Raw genomic sequence first — 20982 nt, 5'->3', positions numbered from 1 at the left:
GTCTATTGTTCGTCAACATCAGTACACGCCGTACGAACCTAGTGTGAGCAGCGGTAAGCGCGTGGTTAGGAATGTTATTGTGCTTCCCAAGGTTCGCACTGCTCTGGCTAGAAAACAGAGCAATTATCTGTCCATTTATTTGTACAATCGGGCTAATAGAATATTAAATTACTATACTCTATCCCTGAAAGAACTTAAAGCGATTGTGTTCAAGTGGCTGTCCTCGCTGGACTACCAAAAAACTGAAGATCTCCTCAAGGCATGCTGGAGTTAGTATGCACTTCTTAAACAATTTTATTGCGCAGACATAAAAACATTCATACTCACACCACTCATACACACACCCACACACACACACACTCTCACACACACACACACTCTCTCACACACACACACTCTCACACACACAAACACATACACACATCAACATACACATATGCACACATAGAAATGCACCTTATCCTGTACTATATTTTACTTTTTACTTTTTTAATAATGTCTAGTTTGCTTAAAGGTATATTAGTTAATTTAAAGATTGCTTTAGAAATCAATAATGGAAGAGCACACTGGTTCATTGTGGCACAGGCCTTTGCCTATCACAAGAACCAGGGAACTCATTATTTTATATGTCAATATTTTTATGAATAAAGCATTATTATTATTATTATTATTATTATTATTCTCTTCTATGGGAGGCGGAATGAATATCAAAACAAAAAGTGCTGTGCCCTATGTCGTAGCACGGACTAAAATCTTACCAAATTTCAGACTAATATTTTTAAAATGTAGTTCCAGACACAGAGTACATTGAATATTGGTTCCAGATTAAGGTTGGTTCCAGATAAACAGATGACAGACAAAAAAGAAAAATAATATCGTCAATGTACATAATTGGCCACGTTTTTACTTATAATTCTGAATAAGAAAGAATTTATACGAACTCAGAGTAGACGATAGTTTTCAAACGACTTCAAAAAAAGGACGAGGTTACACAATTCGACCGTATATATATTATTTTTATGTATGTTCGGGGATAACTTCGTCGTTTATGAACCGATTTTGATAATTCTTTTTTTGTTGGAAAGGGGATATCCCTAGTTTGGTACCATGATAAGGAAACCAGTATCTGCTGATGGGATCCCAGAGAAATCGAGGGAAACTCTTGAAAATCCGCAATAACTTTTTACTGGGTGTACCGATATTGATAATTTTTATTGAATCGAAAGCCGGTGTTTATCATGTGGTCACATTTAAATTTTATCGAGATCTGATTACAACTTTTGGAGTAATCTTTGATAATGCGCATTTACTTGACTAATTTTTCATCTAACTACGTTGTATTACTTGTCGATATAATTGAAGTCGGTTTTTTTTCGTTTGCCAGCAAACACAATTATATAACTAACTGTTCTTGCCATAATACAAGTACCTACTCCATTTTACAAATTCGTTCATAGAAGTCAGCTGCTTTAAAGTTAAATTATTCTTATTTTCGAAACTGTTTTTAGAAGGAATCTATTTTCAACTTTAAAAAATCTAAAGAAACTTGGAACTAGCTTCAAATAAATACAGGCCTTCTTTACATATATTTTAAATAATAATACATTCGCTTGCGCCTAAATATATTAATTTTATCATTTTCCATAAAAGCGATTTGATTAAAGTAGAACGAATTACCTCACCTGCCTCTCACGAGGAGTCTATACTTTATTAACTGTAGATAGTTTAAATAAAAGAAAAAATATATTTATATTATATTTATTTATCAATTTCTGTATCCAACAGATACATAAGTGGGGTTTTGGCAATTACATTGAGATATCATCAAGGTAATACATTACTAGTTAGACAAATGCAGAAACAGTACTTTCTAGGAAATACGAAAATAGATTTCAATTTATAAAATCACCTCATTAAACTTTTCAATTTAAGGATAAAATAAAAATTCTTACAAAAATATAATAAAAACTGTTATAACAATTTCGTCTTAAAAATATTTTTTGTGATGAACAGGATATATTTAAGAAATATGTTACAAAACGTAAAAAAAAAAACAATTTACTCCTAGCGACGACTAAACTTGTTCGATTAAACTCAACCAACAAAGGAATGTGAGAAACGAAACACTATTATGATACAGAAATTATAAATAGATTCACTTAACATACATAACTACATAAACTAGTTATGCTGCTGTTTGAAATAAATTATGCGATTTTCATAAATTAAATCCCATTAGGTCCTGAAATTTCAAATCGACCAAAGGAGTATTGTTAAAAAAATATCAAAATTCATAAGTAGAAAAGGTTACATATAAACTATGGTACGTGTTGCAAAGTTAAATAAAAACATTCTTATATTCGTTACAACCCTAACAATAAAAATTTACAGTCGAGCGGAGGAAATGCAAATTAGTTCGAAGGCCACCTCACACTGAAGACTATCTTACATTCTAAAAGTACATTTCCAAAAATGATAAAGGTTGTTTGTTATAAGGAGTCTCGCAGTATGACCGGAGCCGGAATAGTAAGTATTTTAAAAATATCTACGCAGTACGACACCTATGATAGTGGAAGTGCGCTTATAATTCGTCTCTTGACGCTGTGTCTTCTTCCTCTTCGTCTTCGCTCTGTAAATATTAAGCAAAAATATAATTTAGTAACGGCAATGTTGACCAAACAGAGTGGTAGCATAAACTAGCCGTGATTGTACATATATAGAAAATGGTGCAATAAAAGTAATCAGACTATCAGAGAAAATCGGTAAAAAATAGTATTGTAATATTATTTTAGCTTACGTTATTGCTTTCTAGAATTTTTACATATCAGCGATGATGACGCAATAAATATTATTCAAGATTTTTTCCAAAACCAAAAGAAAATACATAAAAAAATTCATTATTGAATAAATTTAAATTAGTATTGAAATTGACCTTGACTTTAATTTAGAGTGCTTTTCATTTTCCTTTTAATAATAATTAATTCTTTACAGTGACTTCAAAATAAGTTCAACTCAAATTATAGAGGCTAGCATTTAATTTTAGCACTAAATACTCCGCTCACTATAACGAAATGAACATCTATTTTAACCAAAACATAGTTGCGTAGATTATTGGATTATTGTAATTTTCTCACGGATTACTTGATGATTAAATCCCGTATTGTTATTTTTTGATCCCGGAATTTGAAAACGGTTCTTAAGCAAAACGGAATCAAGCAAAGCATGTGTGGCGTCGTCACTTAAAAAAAAACTTAAAAATCAACTTTTTATATCAGAATAATCAAACCTCAATTTCAAGTTTTTATATTTTTTTATAAAAATATTTTTTGATAGTTGTCAAGAATTTGTCTGTTGAATTCTTCGTATTTACAACCTTAATTCAATTATATATTTTAGCTACGTGACCGTTATTTTTGAATTTATTATTATTTAATAAAAATTCGGTGGAGATATCAAGATTTCATCATCACTTCATCAGTTAAATAACTCAATCGCTAAACATGTAGCAGAGAGAGTATTTATTTGTCTATTAAAGGATAACCAACAAAAGTATAATAATAAGGTGTCTCAAACATGAGCTTTAACAATAGGATGTCAATGTTCATTCAATCACAGGTCACCAGGTGCATTATCACGTGCTGATACAGAAATTTAGTCAACAAGCTATCAATCATAATATTATCTATCTTCATCGAGCGAGTAAAAAGTAAAAAAAGCGAGTCAAACGCTAGCCTATCATTGTATATAAAAAAAAAAAAAAAAAAAAAAAAAAAAAACAGTACTGACCGCAGCGGGCGCGGGCGCGTCGCCGCCGCTCTCCACGAACTGCGTGAGCGCGGCCAGCGTGCGCTCGCCCGTGTACTCGCGCACCTGGGGGGAAGGGGGGGGATTATTTTTTGGAAGTGAATTCTTTTGGCGCACCGCACACACATTTTTTCGTAGGTAGTAAGTTAGGCTGATCCGTCACGCTCTGAGGTGAAAGGCTCGATCGGATGAATTCGGGACTTATTGCGTTATTGCTTGATTGCGATTGCCAATGAAGTTTTCACCTCTGTCGTGCGGTCTTATGCACGTACTAAGTTTTTTTTTTAACGCCTCACACAACGGTGTCGACGATGGTGTTGAGTGTTGAAATGTTAGCTGTATATTTTCGTATCTTTGTAAGAATACAAAGTGTCATAGAATATTGTCTGTGGTGATTCAATAGCTTTAGATGCTCTTAACATTTGTAACGTACGTCGTCGCTTGTAATTAGAATTCGACGAAGTCTCGTCAATTACTTAAAGCATTTATATTAAGTATTGACGCCTCACACTCAACGGCCCCCAGTAGGATTTTCTGTGTCGGAGGTCCGGAAACATACAATACACATGCACTACCGCCAGACCACGAAAAACATCTATATGGCTAATACAAATGTCTGTTGTGTGCGGGGATCGAACCCGCGACCGCCAGCGCAACAGCTAGTGCTGTAACCGCTGCGAACAACACAGGCTGAAGCGTAAATATAAAAAAATTTTATTACACCTTAATTTACTTCTTTAATCACCCATAATATGTTAATTAAATTAAAAGTTAAAGTTTAAACATCCCGAGCTGGGAGTGGTAGTTGTGTGTAGTGAGTTTGGTGATGGTTGAACATATTATGTTACAGCTAGCATGTCATACAACGAATATAAAGTGATTAAATGTCTCAAGTACAGTAATAAAAGAAAATTTTACATTAACACCACTATACGAAAACAACTCTAGAACAACAAGAGAACAAGTCTAGTAAGAAATTCTGACTCTTCTTGAGTGGTCTACATTTACAAATTTAATATATGTATAAAGCAAAAAATGCGTTACCGATCATGGTGTAGTTAAAGCTTGCTAGTGACCTCATTGTCGTGAGTGTGTGTATGTGTACCTGATTGTCCTTTCCGTAGAACTTGATGGTGGGGAAGGATGTGATCTTGGTGTGCTCCAGCTCATTGGCGGTGGCATCGATCTTGGCGATGACGACGTCCTCATCTTTCTCGAAGTGCTCGCCTAGTTTATCGTAGATCGGGACTAGCTGCTTGCAGTGACCGCACCTGGGGAACACTTTACCATTACTATCGAATTCCGCGGACAACAAAAGTTTCAATGGCCTCCAAAGTTCAACAAATGTGTTGTAGCATAGTTGTGTGAGTAGTTAAGAGGAAATCCTAGGAGGGGCCGTTGAGAGTGAAGCGTTAGTAAACGCGGCATTCTCAGGGTCATCAATTGATTTGAAAAATACTTTTTGCGTCAGTAAAATTTTGGTAATTAAAAATATAGAATAAACTAGCTGACCCCGCAAACGTTCTTTTGCCATATATGTTATTAACCCCCTTGATCCTCCCCTCTTTTGACTTAGGGATATGAAAAAATAGATGTTGGCCGATCCTCAGACTTACCCGATATGCACAGAAAATTTCATAATATTTTATTAACCCCTCAATCCCTCACCCCCTTATAACTGAGGAGTATGAAAAATAGATGTTGTTCGATTCTCAGACCTACCCAATATACACACAAAATTTCATGAGAATCGGTCAAGCCGTTTCGGAGGAGTTCAACAACAAACACCGCGACACGAGAATTTTATATATTAGACTATTGTACAAACATTACAAGTAGTAAAAGTGAAGCAAGTCATTGTAAAAAACACATATGAAAATGTGTGATCATCATCGTTTAGTTAAAATACAACCTAAACTAATAATGACAAAATATTAAGCCGATTAAGAACTTGTATTCAAAATTCAGATAACCCTTTCAATGTTATGTTTTTGAAATAAGTAATTTAAAAAATAATTAGAATAAAACAGTGACTCAAATTATAATAAATAATTACATATCACGCCACTTAAATAAGCCTAAACAGACGCACGCACATAAAAAAATTAAGTAGTGAATATTAATTTATAACATTGTGCTATAAATATTTATTCATTACTATCTTTAACGATTACATCATTCGCCCTGACGACAACCGAAGAGATAATTTACTTAACATCACAGAATAGCATTAACATAATCGACGCTTAGTTTTCAACCCATTAAACAATGCTTAAATTATTAGTTACGAGCACTTGAGTACTTGGTAACACGTATTTACTAGACTACATTTGTTAAATATTCAGTTCGAAAGATTTACACTTTTTTATTTGTTAAGCACACAAAATCTTAAGTTTATGAAAATTGTATTCTGACACTGCTTCATAAATAAATAGTCCTTGCAATGATTTTTAAAGGAGCTTGTAAAGATTGTATGAAATACGAAAAAAGCTGCGCGCATTAACTTAAAAGAAAGCGAAATAATTTATAAAACTACCCTCATTTCTACGCTTACCAAAATATATGATGAATGACATAAATGATGTCAATGAGCATAAAAACTCAGAGCAACTTCAATATGTGGTAGCTTGTTAGTTTTTTTATTTTCTATTCTGTATTCGTTATAATATTGTAAGCTATCCAAAAAAAAAAAAAAATAGTGTAAATATAAATGAAACTCACCATGGGGCGTAAAACTCGACTAGAACCTTCTTTGTGGGGTCAAAGACGACCTCATCGAAGTTGGAAGCGACGAGTACTTTAACAGGCTTAGCTGCCCAGTCAGCGGGCAGTTCTTCGGTTAATAGGTGTTGTTTCAGGGTTCCCGCAAAGAACGATTGGACGAATTCCTGTTATAAATTAAACAAAATACTTTGATAATGATACTCAAATGGTGTATACAAGTTATACACTATGTTTTATATTAGACTATTATATTGTAATAAAATTGAACTCATTATTAACAAAGTAGGTACAATTTAATACTGAATTAAATCAGCCTACAAACATTTCACTGCTTTACAAATGAATACTTAAAACTTAATTACTAATTAGTTTAATAGAAGCAGCATTTTCCGTTTCAATTTTTTTATATATAGATATTTTCTGTTAAATGGGGAGGAAGTAGGAACTACTGTGCTGATATTTAAATTTCACAGTCAGCAAGCAACTTAATACTTGTGTTATAGGTAAGAGTCGACTGTTATAATAAATTTTTAAGGTAAATTTGTTTATGCGCGCTTGATTTAGGTAGTGAATGCGTGACGAGAGAGTTACGAAAAATGGGATCGGGCGAGGCAAACGGAAATTAAGAGGGATATATAAGTTAGTGTAAATAGAAAGAGAGAGTTACGTTTCGTAAGTTTTACTTCCGACGTGTGGTTTAAAGCACTCGTTTTTTTTTTAATAAATATACATAGAAAATAATACATATATAGATATATAAATACAAATGTTACACGTACACTAAGCCGGACATCGATTCATATTAATATTGTAAAAGGTATAATAAAATTAGTTGACATATTCATAAATTTAAAATCGAATTATTAATTGTGTATTTTTTATTTTTTTATTTAAAATACAAAAGAATCTTAACAAAAATCATTAGCATTAAATGGTGTGACGAAAATAATTGTTGATTTATTCTCACGCCGGCATTCGACTCACAAATATCAAAAATAAGTTAATAGCATAAAACAAGTTAATAGTAACAATACGATTACCATTTTTACACAACTACCCTCCAAGTTTTAGAAATCAATCAATCACAAAATAATGCAGTCTCAGTAGATTGTGGATACACGGGGTGATTTACGTTGAACGATATTATTTAATATTTATTTTTATAAACGATAGGAAATATTGTTTTAATTTATATTAATATTTGTTTTTATGATTTCATTTTTTAGTGATGAGGTCGTTTAATAATTTCTAAATAATCACCAGACATAATTGAATCAAAAACACCAAAACGAATTACAGATTATGATAATGTATGGTGTAATAACCGTTTACATGAAATAAAAGTTGCTGAATAAATTAAAGAAATAATTTTATCTCATAACATAATTAAAAAACCATAAACACTATTAAATTTTCATTTTACGTGCCCCGTATCAGTGGTTTGTAAATATACAATTCGTCGCGGCGTTTAAACGATTTCATTTTAATGTGCGTTTATAATTTTATCGAGAAAAACTTAAAACATAATTGAAAACCACTCGACTACTCGGGCTATAAATTAACCATATGTAGGACATACAATTTCTTAGCTATTTCCAAATTAAATGGGTTGCCTGGAAGAAATGACTAAATAGCCATAAGTTCGTCCATTGTACTTCACAGACTGTCTTTAAATGTAGTAATAAAAATATAAATTTTTAGTCCAATAGAAGCAGTAGTTTAAGTTCATATTTTGAGAGTTATATATGTATTATAAATATTTCATTCCTATAATATACCTGTCTTGATTATTTTTTATGTATTCTTATGTGTAGTTCAGATGGTGATAATGACTTGATAATTCGTTTATCATATCTATGATATATTAGGACTATTCATCAAATGTTTTGTCTAGTAGAAATAATTCCTCTACAAGTGGTTGCCCGTAAGAAATCGCTTTTAGTCATTAGGCCACCATTGCGCATTTGTTTGTAAATCTTAAAAAATCATTTCTATATAAATTATAATTATATGTATATAAAAATAAAGAATTAAATAAACACATATTTTTATGTAATTTACATAAAATTTACTAGTTATAAATTCTCAAATAATAATAATAATAAACCACTTTATTGCAACTAAAGATAGTATACATAGCAAACCTTAATTCTAGACACATATAGTGCAATGGGCGATCTTATCACTAAATAGCGATCTCTTCCAGATTACCCAACAGAAAAAAGCTAGCAGTGTAACGGGCTTGCGCAATAGTAATAACGTTTAATCAGAATACATATATAAATTTCTACAAACATACATACATATATACACATGCAACTAAAATACAATAAATAAATCAAAGCGCTAGGCAAATATGTAAAGGCTAGCAAGATGGTATTAATTTCAACTCTCTTTGTCCCGTGTCGTAATACAATGAGACAGCATTGCAATCATGTACTTCATCGTGACCACCCCACACTAGTATGATTTTTTATTATTTACCCTCAATAATTTTATTTTCTGTTTTTGCGGAAGTTCTTACCAGAATTATTTTTATATTATTCTTTATAATTTTAAATATTAATGTAATCATTAAACAAAATTTATTCAAAAATATATTTATGCATCTTATCTGTTTATATTAGCCATTACTTACTGTACAAGCTCTAGCTTTTTATGTAGCAACTATATGTGAAAACTTTTATATGGTGTATTTTTTTTTTTTAAATCTAATTAGCTTTAAAATATGTCTCTGTACACTGTTTTCCAAATAAATCAAAATAAAATAGAACAAAATAAAATATATTTACCTTTTATCATTAATGGAGATAAACGGAATAATTTAATTAAACAGAATAATTTATATTTTAATTACGATTTATTAAGTGAATATACATATTAACTTAGGCCAAAAATATGTGAAGTTTTATGAGATATTATTAAACAGGCACCTGTTTTGGTGTAGTGGTGTTTGCAGCCGCCTAAACATTAGCGCTCACGTGTTCGATTCCCGCTCGGGAAAAGTGTTTGTATTTGTACAAATATTTGTTTTTAGTCAGGGTCTTGGTGGGTTTCTTCACCGTTCCTCGAGGATAATATAAAGCTATCGGTCCCGGTGGTTATTATAGACAGCTAATACCCGTCATTACTCATAGTTGTAATTATACGACGACCCAAAGTGTAGCAGCGTGGTGGATGTTTCAAACCACTAAACGTAAAAAGCCTTTTCTCAGTGGTTGGATATGGATACATACTGAATCAGTCAATCAAATATAATATTAATATTTTCATATTATTGTTTATATGTATAAATAGAAAGATAGAAATGAGTTGTATAAAATTATAATATTCACACTGGTATCAGCATATAAATTGTTCTTTTTTTATTACCAGGCAATCATAGAGAGTAAGAAAGTGTACATACCTCGACAGAGTTGGCGCTGAGCTCGTCACTGGTGGGTTTGTACTTGGCCATGTCTTGCTCCAGGGCGATGAGGCGAGCTGACGGTACTTCGTCCTTTTTCATGCCGAAGAACTCGAGGATCCTGAACAATTTTATTAATTTCTTTGTTATACACACACATATATATATATAATATAGCTTCGCTTGCTAGATATTTGTTATAAATTGTTGTCCTTAATAAGCGTGTTATATTTTTATATGTTAAATATTTCTCCCATGTATTATCTCATGTAGATATTATAACCTATGAGCGTTAAATTTGGCAGATGAATTAAAAAATTGAAACGTTATTTCCTCAAAATCTATCGAATTGTTTGCGATCGAACTTGGTACCGTGGTCAGTCGGTAATCATAAACTGAAATTAATAACTAACCTACTTTAGTACTTTTTATTGAAGTTAAACTTCTTTACGCACGCTTGGCTTGGAGAGTAAGCTGGTGAATGCGTGACGAGAGCGTTACGAAAAGTGTTATCGGGCAAGGCGAACGGAAGTTGAGAGGAGATATGTTAGGTTGAACTAAAGAAGTTTTACTTCAGTTATGTGGTCTAAAAGCACACTCGTTTGTTTTCAAAATTCCTTCTAGTAATATTATATTCCTGAACTATACTACTATTAAGTAATAGAAATATGCTAAATGTACTTCTAAAAGCCTCCATTACTAGTCAGGACTATTATTACACAAAAAAAAATACCAGAAGAACTGATACATGGGCGCACCCACGGTGGGGCAAGGTATGTCTTTTGCCCCACCCTGACTCGAAGCCAATAATTGATATTTAAGATTTCAATAAGGTAAGTTTTGATAGGTTTAGCTTAAATCTCCGCATAATATTATTAAAGTAGTGTAGATAGTTTACGTAAATGAAAAGTTGCAGTAAATACAAAGAATTAAATTTTCTACTACTCATCGTGTTTTACATTTGTTTTTGTCCCACCAAAAAACTACAAAAATTTTGGGTACACCCGTGAATCGATCGATATCGTGTTAACATACATACAAAATATATATCGTTAATATACATTGAAATAGGAATAGTATAACACAATGCATTCCTAAAGATGTGTCTTGTAACTTGGCGTGAATTATGTTATTTGATTCCTTCATATCACTGGATCGTGACCGACGACACAATAAACATATTATTATAAAACACTGTTATATATTTGTTACGACTCCTTTTATGTTAGCAGCTCGCATTCAAATTCAGAAATACGTGATTCAAATTTATTAAAATACAAGGTCTTTTGAATCGTTTATAATAATTTAATATAAAATATTTGTTCTCAATTTAAATATCATTATTGACCTTTAAAGACAGATACAAAAATTAAATTCTATATTTTTGAACCAAAAAAAGGGACAGTTTTTTTTTGTTTGAGAACAAATATAAATAATAAATATATAAAAAACCATATTATTTACTCTTTCTTATGAAATATTTAATAAATTTACCTCTGGTGGTCATCCTCGTCGGTGTCGATGGCGACGGACATGATCCTGTCGCGGTAGTTCTTGGCGACGGGCTTCAGCTCCTCGATGTATTTCTCGAAGTGACCGGCGGACTAGCAGACAAATAAGACGTTATTTTCACGATAAACTCCACTTTATTGAAGTAAAACTTATTTAAGCACGCTTGACTTAGGGAGTAAGCTGGTGAATCCGTGACGAGAGCGTTACGATAAGTGTGATCGGGCGAGACGAAAGGAGCAAGAGAGAGGTGCAGGCACATATTTTCTTTGTCTCTTTCTTTCATAGCCAGTTACGTTTCGTATATCTAAGATACAGTGTAGGCCTATCGTGCAGAAGTTCTACTATAAAGCTAAGACGTCAGTTGCTCTATTTCTTCAGAATATTATTATTATTTTTTTTGGATACGATTTAAAAACCTTTTTGGAGTTTAATCCATAAGAAACGTCTCGAGCGAGAAAAAGATGAATATATATTTTTTATTAATTATCACGGTAATTGTTCCTATGAAAACTATAGTCGCGTGACGGAGACACGCAATTTATTTATTTTTAATTGATAGTCAGTTTATTGAAAAAGTTTTTAACCTACAAAACAATACGCTATAAATCTGTGATAAACAATGGTAATAATAAGCTAAGATTTCACTCGAAGCGAGAAATACAGCAAGGGTCCGCCTATTTAATACTAAAGCCGAAAAGATCGCTTATATGCTTAAAAGCATAAACATAAAGATTAAAAGGTCTGATTCGAAAAAAGTCTTTTTTCCTAAATCCGTTTAATGACAAAGGTCTACGAAAGTTTAGTCTACGAAAAAATTACGTGACGACTTATGAGTGAAAGCTTTTAAGCAATTTGAAGAGTACCAAAACCAGCTGTTTAGTCATTATCATTAACAAAAATAAAATTTAATACATAGCCGTTAAACTCCCTCAAAAATAATGTTATCGATGCTTCATTCCTACGCTAAATTTGTAACTTAATATGATTTATCATTTTAATAATTTAAATTAAAGACAATGTAATATTTTGTAATTGTTTATGGTTGTAATAAATACTTTTTTAGAAAAAAACAACGGATGTTCCGACTTTTCGCGTATGAAAACATCTTTATCTTCCTGATAAAATCTGATTTACTAAACTCGATACTTCTAATTTTTAGCCTCATAACCATCATAACACTTATCAACGATCAGTATCTTAATAATACTATACTATTAGTTAAACAAATCTGAATTATCTTTGTGAGCCAAAGTCCACTCAGCGATATGAAATAATTTAAAGCAATTACACATTTATATTAAGTTCTAGTTATTTGAGTCAGTAAATAAATCTATACTTATTGTATAAAGATAACTTATATTGGACTAGCTTTTACCCGCGACTTCGCTCGCATTGATTTCTTTTTAATATAAAGTATATTATGTTATTTCTAATACATCGATAATAGTTTCATGATGATCGGTAAAGTAGTTTTCGCGTGAAACGTAACAAACAAACTTACATTCACATTTATAATATTACTAGCTGACCCAGCAAACCTTGCACCCCCCCTCTCCTTCCCCCTTCCACCTTGTAACTTAGGAGTGTGAAAAATAGATGTTGGCCGATTCTCTGACCTACCCGATATGCACACAAAATTGCATAAAAATCGTTCCAGCCGTTTCGGATGAGTATGGTAACTAACATATGTCATAAGTTATATTAATAAAGATAAATAATTTATTGTTTTATAAAACTTGTTTACTGGATAAAGAAACAGGGTTTAAAGCATCACGTTATTACTAATGGAATCGGAAAAGTACAGAAAAACTGCGTGGGTGATCTAGTCTCAAATATAATCAGTTTGTCTTTATACAATTTACTAGAAGAAAATAAGTAATAAGTATGCGTATAAAGTAATTGAGTTGTTACGACGCAAGCTTCCGAGTCTAAACGGACGACAGGGTTCATTGTACGTGGAGTTCATTCACTTCTTATCTATATGGAAGTGTAAATCGTAACAGTTTAAAGAATTTTGTTTTAGAGAAATTGTCATGTGGTCCCATTTAAATTTGATCGAGATCGATCGATTTAATCGACTGTTTTACCGACTACCTACGAGTACGTCGTATTACTTGTTGATCTAATATTGAAGTCGGTTTTTTTTTCGTTTGCGAGAAAACACAATTATTTTCTTTTTTTGTAAAGTATAAACCTAAAGCTACCGGACAGGTCTTCAAAATTCTTTCACTGAGTGACATAGGTTAAATTTTAAAAGGAGAAAAAGTAACAGCTAAAATCGTTTAATCCACGCAGGCAAAGCCGCGGCGGAAAGCTAGTGTATAACTAAAGAAAGGTCAAAGAATACGACCTACATTGGAAAACCCATGATCGACAACTCAGTCAGACACTAGATCTTAAAGTAAAAGTAAGTTTACTTTCACCGACGTGAGAGCTTGACTGTTATGACCCGTTTGATGGTGCGAAACATAGAAATGTCATAACCCATCAAATCGTAATTTTAAGCAAGCAATTAGTTTAATGACTATTAATTGCAGCAAATGAGACCTATCAATGTATTTTATATTCACAAGGAAATATTCATATGCCATCAAAAGAAATAATTTTTTTCATCTTTTTGCAACATTTCTTTTTCCGTGGTACTTACTCGATAGATGAACTATCCGATAATAAAAGAATTTTCTAATTCGAACCAGTAGGTTCCTGAAAGTGTGTTTAACCAGACCTCTTAAGCTTAAGAATAATTATTATGGATACATCAATTACTAAACTATGTCCCCTTTTCGAATTGAATTGAACATCGTATATCATAAGATCAGACACGTGTATTGTTAAGATTCATATATCGTTATAATAAATTATTGGACGAGTGTGATAAAAAACATAAGAGTAATGAATAATGATTGATTTAAATTTACTTTCAACGTTTAAACCGGTAATGGCAGTCTCCGTTCGATTTTTTACAACGGTAAAAATCGTACAGAGACTACGATTACCGGTTGTTTTGTGTTGAGCGGTTTGCGGTGTACAATGAGAACATTACAGTATTCTTCACAAGCTTAAATTAAACTAAAATAAAGTGCATAGTAACAACGATAAATACTAAATAAAAATCTCAAAACTAACTCGAGGAATATGACGAAAATGTATTTTAAATTCTACACAATATTATATAATTATAATAATGTTGAAAGTGTTGCACTAAAGTTAGCACTTCCTGACACCTGGGACCAAGTGAATTCAAAAGTTATTTTTACTTCAAATGACTAGAAAGTAATGCTCACTAATTTATGACACTATCAGACAGATATAAGGTAGATTGTAACACTACTTTTTACTTTAAATAACATATCAATTAAGGGAAATTAGGCTATAAAACATCGCGCTACAACTACAGAGATAGATGAACAATAAATAGAAGTAGCATCATATATTTTATGAGTACTATTTTTATATTTACCTTGGACAGGAACAAGAGGAGGTGGTACTTGATTTGTCCTCCGAAGATCTTTGATGCGGTTTCGTGAGAGAACTCAACAATGGTCGGCATGCTTTGAACAAACACCCAGGATTTCAGATCGTCTTCGGTGAACGCTTTGCCTTCGTACTTCACGCGTGGGTCTTCGAACTGTACAAAAGTATTATTTATTGTATTGTAGCTTTTATTATGAACAGTGCTTATAGAGACATATAAACAATTTTTGTTAAAAATATAAAATGATATTAAATAAATGTAGCATTTGACATTCAAGATGACTCTGTGATAAAAAATATACAACCAGAAGAAAATATGGATATTTTTTGGTCAAATTATTAAAAAATATTCCTTGACTACAATTTATTTAAAACAAAAAAGAATCAAACAACTTTTTCGGATTTGGCTAAGATCTAGATTAGGTAAAACCGAATTTCGGGACCGTGGGGGGATGGGGGAGGGGAGGGTGGGGAACACTACCCCTGGTACCACTATCACACCTCGGAACCCCATGGTTATGGAGATATCGGTGGTTAAAGTTTTGAGGTTAGAAGAAGAATTGGTCATCCGTTAGTTAAGTGGCCTCCAATTTATGGAGTGAAATGGGGGTGGGAGGGTAAAGGGTGGTGGGGAGGGTGGGGTTTTTAGCCCCCCGTAGTGTGCGTTTCGCGTAAACCCCGTGGTTTCGAAGATATCGTGTTTGAAGTTTTGGGGTTAACTTTACGTGATTCAGAGATATTACAATACCTTAGAGCTCCGTGTCTGACTCCACCTTAACTCCGGTGCAGCGGGAAGTGCACTCATATGCTCCATTCACCAACTTTCACATTTTATTTTCGAACAAATTTACGTAAAAACGATCTCGATTGCAAGATCAACAAACGATACGAACTGACGCTTAACGACTGACAAATCGACATTTTTAAACAAAATAACGCGTCAAACATAATATTCTAATAAAATTAGTAACATTGCGTGCTAGAATATAGGTTTAGAAATTCGAAAAATACCCAAAACCGAATCGGAGCACCCCACTGTCCACGTGGTCTTGGTCTGTCCTACCCCTAGAGTGTTTTTTTTGTGCCGCGGAGGCGCGGAGGGAGGGCAGCCCTCGCCCGCCGTGCGAAAGCGCGCGAACGAATGCGTAGAGGAGCGGCTGAGGCTGGTCGCCGAAGGCGACCAGCCTCCGCTGCGGAACGGAGCATGAGTGAGCGTGCTTTCGCACGCAAGGGCGGAAGGGCTGCACTTCCCGCAGCGCCGGAGCCAAGCGTTCCTCTAACTTTCGAAATTCTTCTTCTAACCTCAAAACTTTAACCATGGATATCTCCATAACCATGGGGTTCCGAGGTGTGACAGTGGTACCAGGGGTAGCGTTCCCCACCCTCTCCCCCCCCATCCCCCCACGGTCCCGAAATTCGGTTTTACCTAATCTAAAGCTTTACCTCGGATTTTAACGCGAGTTCTCTCTGACCATGATTGCTGTAAATTATCCGAAACGTTGGACATTTAAAAACCCTAATAAACCACGATTAAAATCCGAAAAAGTTGTTTGATTATAATGAGTGAAATCCGCGTTAAAATTAGAAAACAATAAAAAAAAGAGAAAATTAAAAAATGACAATGTCACTTTGATTTCAAATTATTATTGATTACCTCCATATTTTAACATTAGTAGCAGTGGAATACTTTTGGTTAATTTGAGGAAAAATTTCTAACATCTTTGAGTTTTTGCAGAACTACCTCGCATTTTTAGCACATAATTAAAAGTTAGACAAATATCAAAATAATATCAGATATACATCACACACAGCTTTAAGCAAATAAATAATTTTAAAGTCACGAAAAAATTATTTCAGTGTATGTAACTGGATACTATTATTCCAATTAGATATTATTAGATATTCAATTGTTTTTGTCAAAAAATTGTTATTTATTAGAATTTATATTTAATGTTATATTTCTTATCAGACAATAATTCCAAAGCTACTTTTTTAATCAACATAATTTTATGTAAATTGTGTAATTTATATGCGCTTTAAAATATCTCTCTCAGTGTAAGGAAACTGGTTAAGTTTTTATACAAAATTATTGTAGGAATGTAAACAGTTAATGTTATTGATATAAGAAATCTTTATCCTTTGAGTTAACCTTAACTACCTAGTCCGATAAGAACTTTATATAAGGTCAAGAGTACCCTAAACCGAAGAGCATGTATGAAGGGAATAATGGAAGTGGACGAAGCAAAACAAGTATGTAAGGATCGCACCAAGTGGAAAGAAGTGGTATCTGCCTACCCCTACGGGAAAGAGGTGTGATTTTAAATGTAGTTAACTATCCAGACTTGTTACAAATTCTTGCTCAACCCAGACAATATACAACAATATCTTAAATAAATTAAAATTAACAAACATTCTAAACAACTTCGGTTGATATGACTTTTGCCAGACATTTTACATACCAATATCAAAAATATACATTGGTATATACAAATGTATGTTGATTGTAAAGCAGTTAGACTAAGCTAAAAATTAAAATGCACAATCTTTTTTATAAATTTATGTGTACTTACGTTCTTGTAAAGGATTACATCTTCAGGTTGAGCTTCAAGTTCCTCGATAACCTTTTCGTCAGTAACTACAGCAAAGATTTGATCGTCAACTAAGCCGGCCGTGTTCAAGAATGTGACGGCCTTGTCGGATCCCTGGTCGGGGAAGAAACCGAAAATGACTACATTGTTGGCAGCAATGACTTCCTTAGCTTGTTCTGCTGAGGCCACTTCAATGGCAGGAGGGCCAGTCTTCTTCTTCAGCCACGCAATGATATCGTCAGCTTGGCGACCACCTATGAAATAAATAGAATGAATTAGTAAATGATGGTTTAGGAAATTGTGTATACTAATTATTTTTGATAGCATAACATAATCTACGATAATATAAAAATTTCAAGATTGTGGGTAACAGTTAGTGTTTTCATATATTTCATCAAATCTTTAAAATGTAGTCAGTTTACAATTACCTACATATGACGCAATTAGTAAAATTGTGAACAATATCTATTCAACAAATGAATTTAAAAAATTTTAAGCTCTGTTTATTGTTATTTTTAATAATCATATATAATATAGTGAAAATCTTAATATATATAAATTACACATCACATTGTTTGTTCACGATGGCACCTAAACTACTTAAGGGATATGTAACTGTGTCCAACTTAAAATATAGGCTATATTTTATTTTGATATACATAATTATTATGTGCACGAAAAAAAAAACAAGGCAGTACGAAATTCGCCAGGTCAGCTAGAAATTTTATAAAGAAAGATATAACTTTTTTACCCTTTTCACAACTTTACATTTTGCTACTCAAAGAATAACATATGGATAATTTACCAATCAATATGTTTTGCTAAGTAGCTTTCTGACTATTAAGTCAGCATTGATATGATAAGCAATCAATTTGGCAAATTGTAGGTATTTTATAGACAATTTTTCATTTTTTATCCTTAGTAGACATTAACAATAAATTTTTCACACATTTCTAAGAAAAATTTGCGGACCTTAAAGTATTAATAAAATATATTTAAATATTGTAACATATGTTCTAATTATAAATGGAAAATTAAAACCATAAAATTGTAAATTGTAAACTAGTAATAAGCTTGAACAAAAGTTTATAAAATATGCTAATTATAACCACATGTGACTAATTTTTATTACTGTAATTTTTATGTGATTTCAGTCAGTTACTATACTATACTATACTTACCACTATATTCAACAGTGTGTCCTTTCTTGAAGAAGATTAGAGTTGGGTATCCCTTGACTTTGTAAAACTCGGCGAGGTCTTGTTCCTGAGTGGCATCTACTTTAGCCAGCTTGATAGGAGATTCTTCTTCTAAGAGCTTTGTAGCGGCCTTCGCATATTCTGGTGCGAGGGATTTGCAGTGACCGCACCATGGTGCATCTGTGACGTAGACATGACTTATTAGACATACGATGCCGCCCGGCAAAATTATATTTGGCAAATTTATAAAGAATTTTAATAATAAATATGTCACGTACATAGAGAATAATATGAAAATAATTTATAAAGAATAAGTTATGTGTAACAAAAACTAAACTTACAGAATTCAACCAAAACGAAGTCGTTCGAAGCAATAACATTGTCGAATATTGGTTTTGTTAGCACAAGTACATTATCTTCAGTAGGAATTTCGTCTCCGAGAGCGGAACCCATAAGGGTTATCGCTAATGAAAATATTAAAACACGCATCTTCAATATACGGTAGTCTTATAAGAATTAATAATTCTCCTCGGAAGACGATATTCAACAAAATGCCGAAACTGCCACTTCATTCACACTCGCGCAGTCTTACTTGACGTGGCAGCGTCGATCGTTGTTGTTTTAAAATTTATCCCCAATAGGGAAAGGCAAAGGACTATAATCCATACAGCCTAGTCTGAATTTGTAAGTTTCGTTCTGATATATCAAAAGGCCGGAGCCAAGTCTGAAGTAACTTTATTGTTCTTCTGATTCGATGACTGGTAGAGTAAGGCCGAAACCAAGTCTGAAATTTCATATTTTCGTCTACTCTTCTTTGTCTATAAGTGATAGGCGAGGTCGAAACCAAGTCTGTAATAGGCCGAAGCCTGAAATATCAAAATAAAATTTCACATCCGATGAATGAAGGTCCTGATCCTGTTTCAAATATCATTGATAGTATTGCAAATAAATTCAAATATACTAGTATAGTTATCCAAATTACTCAATAAATCTTGTGTATTGCGCGGGACATTTTTTGGTCCAGAAGTTGATAACAAGTTGGCTATAAATAAGAGGCGTTCCAGATTAAAAGCGGAGCATTCAAAAAATATGTGATCTAAAGACTGTGTAGAGTTGTTGGTGCAATGTGGGCAAACGGGCGATGAGATGATACGCATACGATTCAAATGTGCATTAAATCTGCAATGTCCAAATCTCAAGCGGCATAGTATTGTATAATATTTTCTGCTTCTATGTTGATGCGATTTAGTAAACCAAGGACTTTTTCCAATATCTTGATTTATCTGAGCATACCAAGATCCTTTTCTTAACAAGGTTTGTCGCCAAAGATCACGCCAATCAGATAGGATTTTTGATTTAATAGCAACTAATAGATCAGTGTATGGTACGGCAACATTCTCATCAACAGGGCTGCCGCTGTCACTGTCAACAATTGAACGTGCCAGAAAGTCCACATGTTCATTTCCCCTTACTCCTATATGTGAAGGTGTCCACAATAATTTGATGTTGTAGTTTCTTCTGGATAGTTGATAAAGGAGATGTCTTATTTCTAAAATGATGAAGTTTGTATTAGCACTGAATTGATAATTATCTAAAGCCTTTAGAACGCTCATACTGTCAGTAATGATCAGCCAATATTGATTAGTTTGTTTTTTAATGAATTCTAGGGCAGCAGTAATTGCTAGAGCTTCAGCTGTAAATATTGATATCTCCTTTTTCAATCTGACGCCTTGGCCAAACTTCAGATGAGGTACATAATAGGCCATGGAAACATTTATATCATTTTTTGATCCATCTGTGTAAACTTGTTTGAACTTATCAGAGTATTGTGCTATGAGGTTGTAAACTTCCTGGCGCTCTTTTAGCTTATGGTCAATAATAATATCGATTTGATTAATAAGACAGTCAAACTCCTTTTCGTAACACATCCAATTGCTAGAACTGTGTATTTTGTGTTGGTTATTTAGATTTAACATGAATGAATATTCGAAGAGAATAAATGGGTTATTAGAAGTTAATGGAGCATTTACAGGATATTTACTATGTAAGTAATTAAGCTTTTTAATTAGAGGATGATTACTAATGGAAAACAGTTTTAGCAAAAAACAGTATTTCAAATATTTAAATCTAAGGTGTAAAGGGGAAATGTTGCACTCGACCTGTAACGAATTAATTGGGGTTGTTTTCATGGCGCCAGTGATAAGTCTCAGGCTGTGATTTTGAATAATATTTAATTTGTTAACCAACTTGTCATTAGCAGAAAAACATAGAAATC

General features: G+C 32.9%; 1 protein-coding gene and 1 long non-coding RNA gene across 2 annotated transcripts; one reads left to right on the top strand and one right to left on the bottom strand.

Moving 5' to 3' along the window:
* Positions 1-1742: 1742 nt before the first annotated feature.
* Positions 1743-19263, bottom strand: LOC123659496 (protein disulfide-isomerase). Its single transcript, XM_045594709.1, has 10 exons — positions 19049-19263; positions 18690-18887; positions 17491-17762; positions 14907-15074; positions 11429-11538; positions 9935-10055; positions 6526-6692; positions 4910-5075; positions 3787-3870; positions 1743-2629 (listed from the first exon to the last, which is right to left on the bottom strand). The coding sequence occupies exons 1-10, from the start codon at positions 19194-19196 to the stop codon at positions 2582-2584; spliced, it is 1482 nt and encodes a 493-aa protein (XP_045450665.1). The 5' UTR covers positions 19197-19263; the 3' UTR covers positions 1743-2581.
* On the top strand, positions 14451-15178 carry LOC123659497. The gene is made up of 2 exons (XR_006744023.1): positions 14451-14760; positions 14916-15178. It is a non-coding gene; the product is annotated as an uncharacterized LOC123659497 (long non-coding RNA).
* Positions 19264-20982: the final 1719 nt, after the last annotated feature.

This window comes from Melitaea cinxia, chromosome 14 (assembly GCF_905220565.1).
Source record: "Melitaea cinxia chromosome 14, ilMelCinx1.1, whole genome shotgun sequence".
NCBI classification, from domain to species: domain Eukaryota; kingdom Metazoa; phylum Arthropoda; class Insecta; order Lepidoptera; family Nymphalidae; genus Melitaea; species Melitaea cinxia.
This window is presented reverse-complemented; position numbering and strand designations above follow the sequence as displayed.

What these genes read in the sequence shown, in the direction of transcription:
- LOC123659496 (XM_045594709.1), bottom strand. Translation starts at nt 19,196, where the DNA reads ATGCGTGTTTTAATATTTTCATTAGCGATAACCCTTATGGGTTCCGCT. An exon ending in ATGTAATCCTTTACAAGAAC is followed by an intron (nt 15,075 to 17,490) that starts GTAAGTACACAT and finishes ACTTTTGTACAG; the next exon opens with TTCGAAGACCCACGCGTGAA. An exon ending in GACGAGGATGACCACCAGAG is followed by an intron (nt 10,056 to 11,428) that starts GTAAATTTATTA and finishes AAAATTGTTCAG; the next exon opens with GATCCTCGAGTTCTTCGGCA.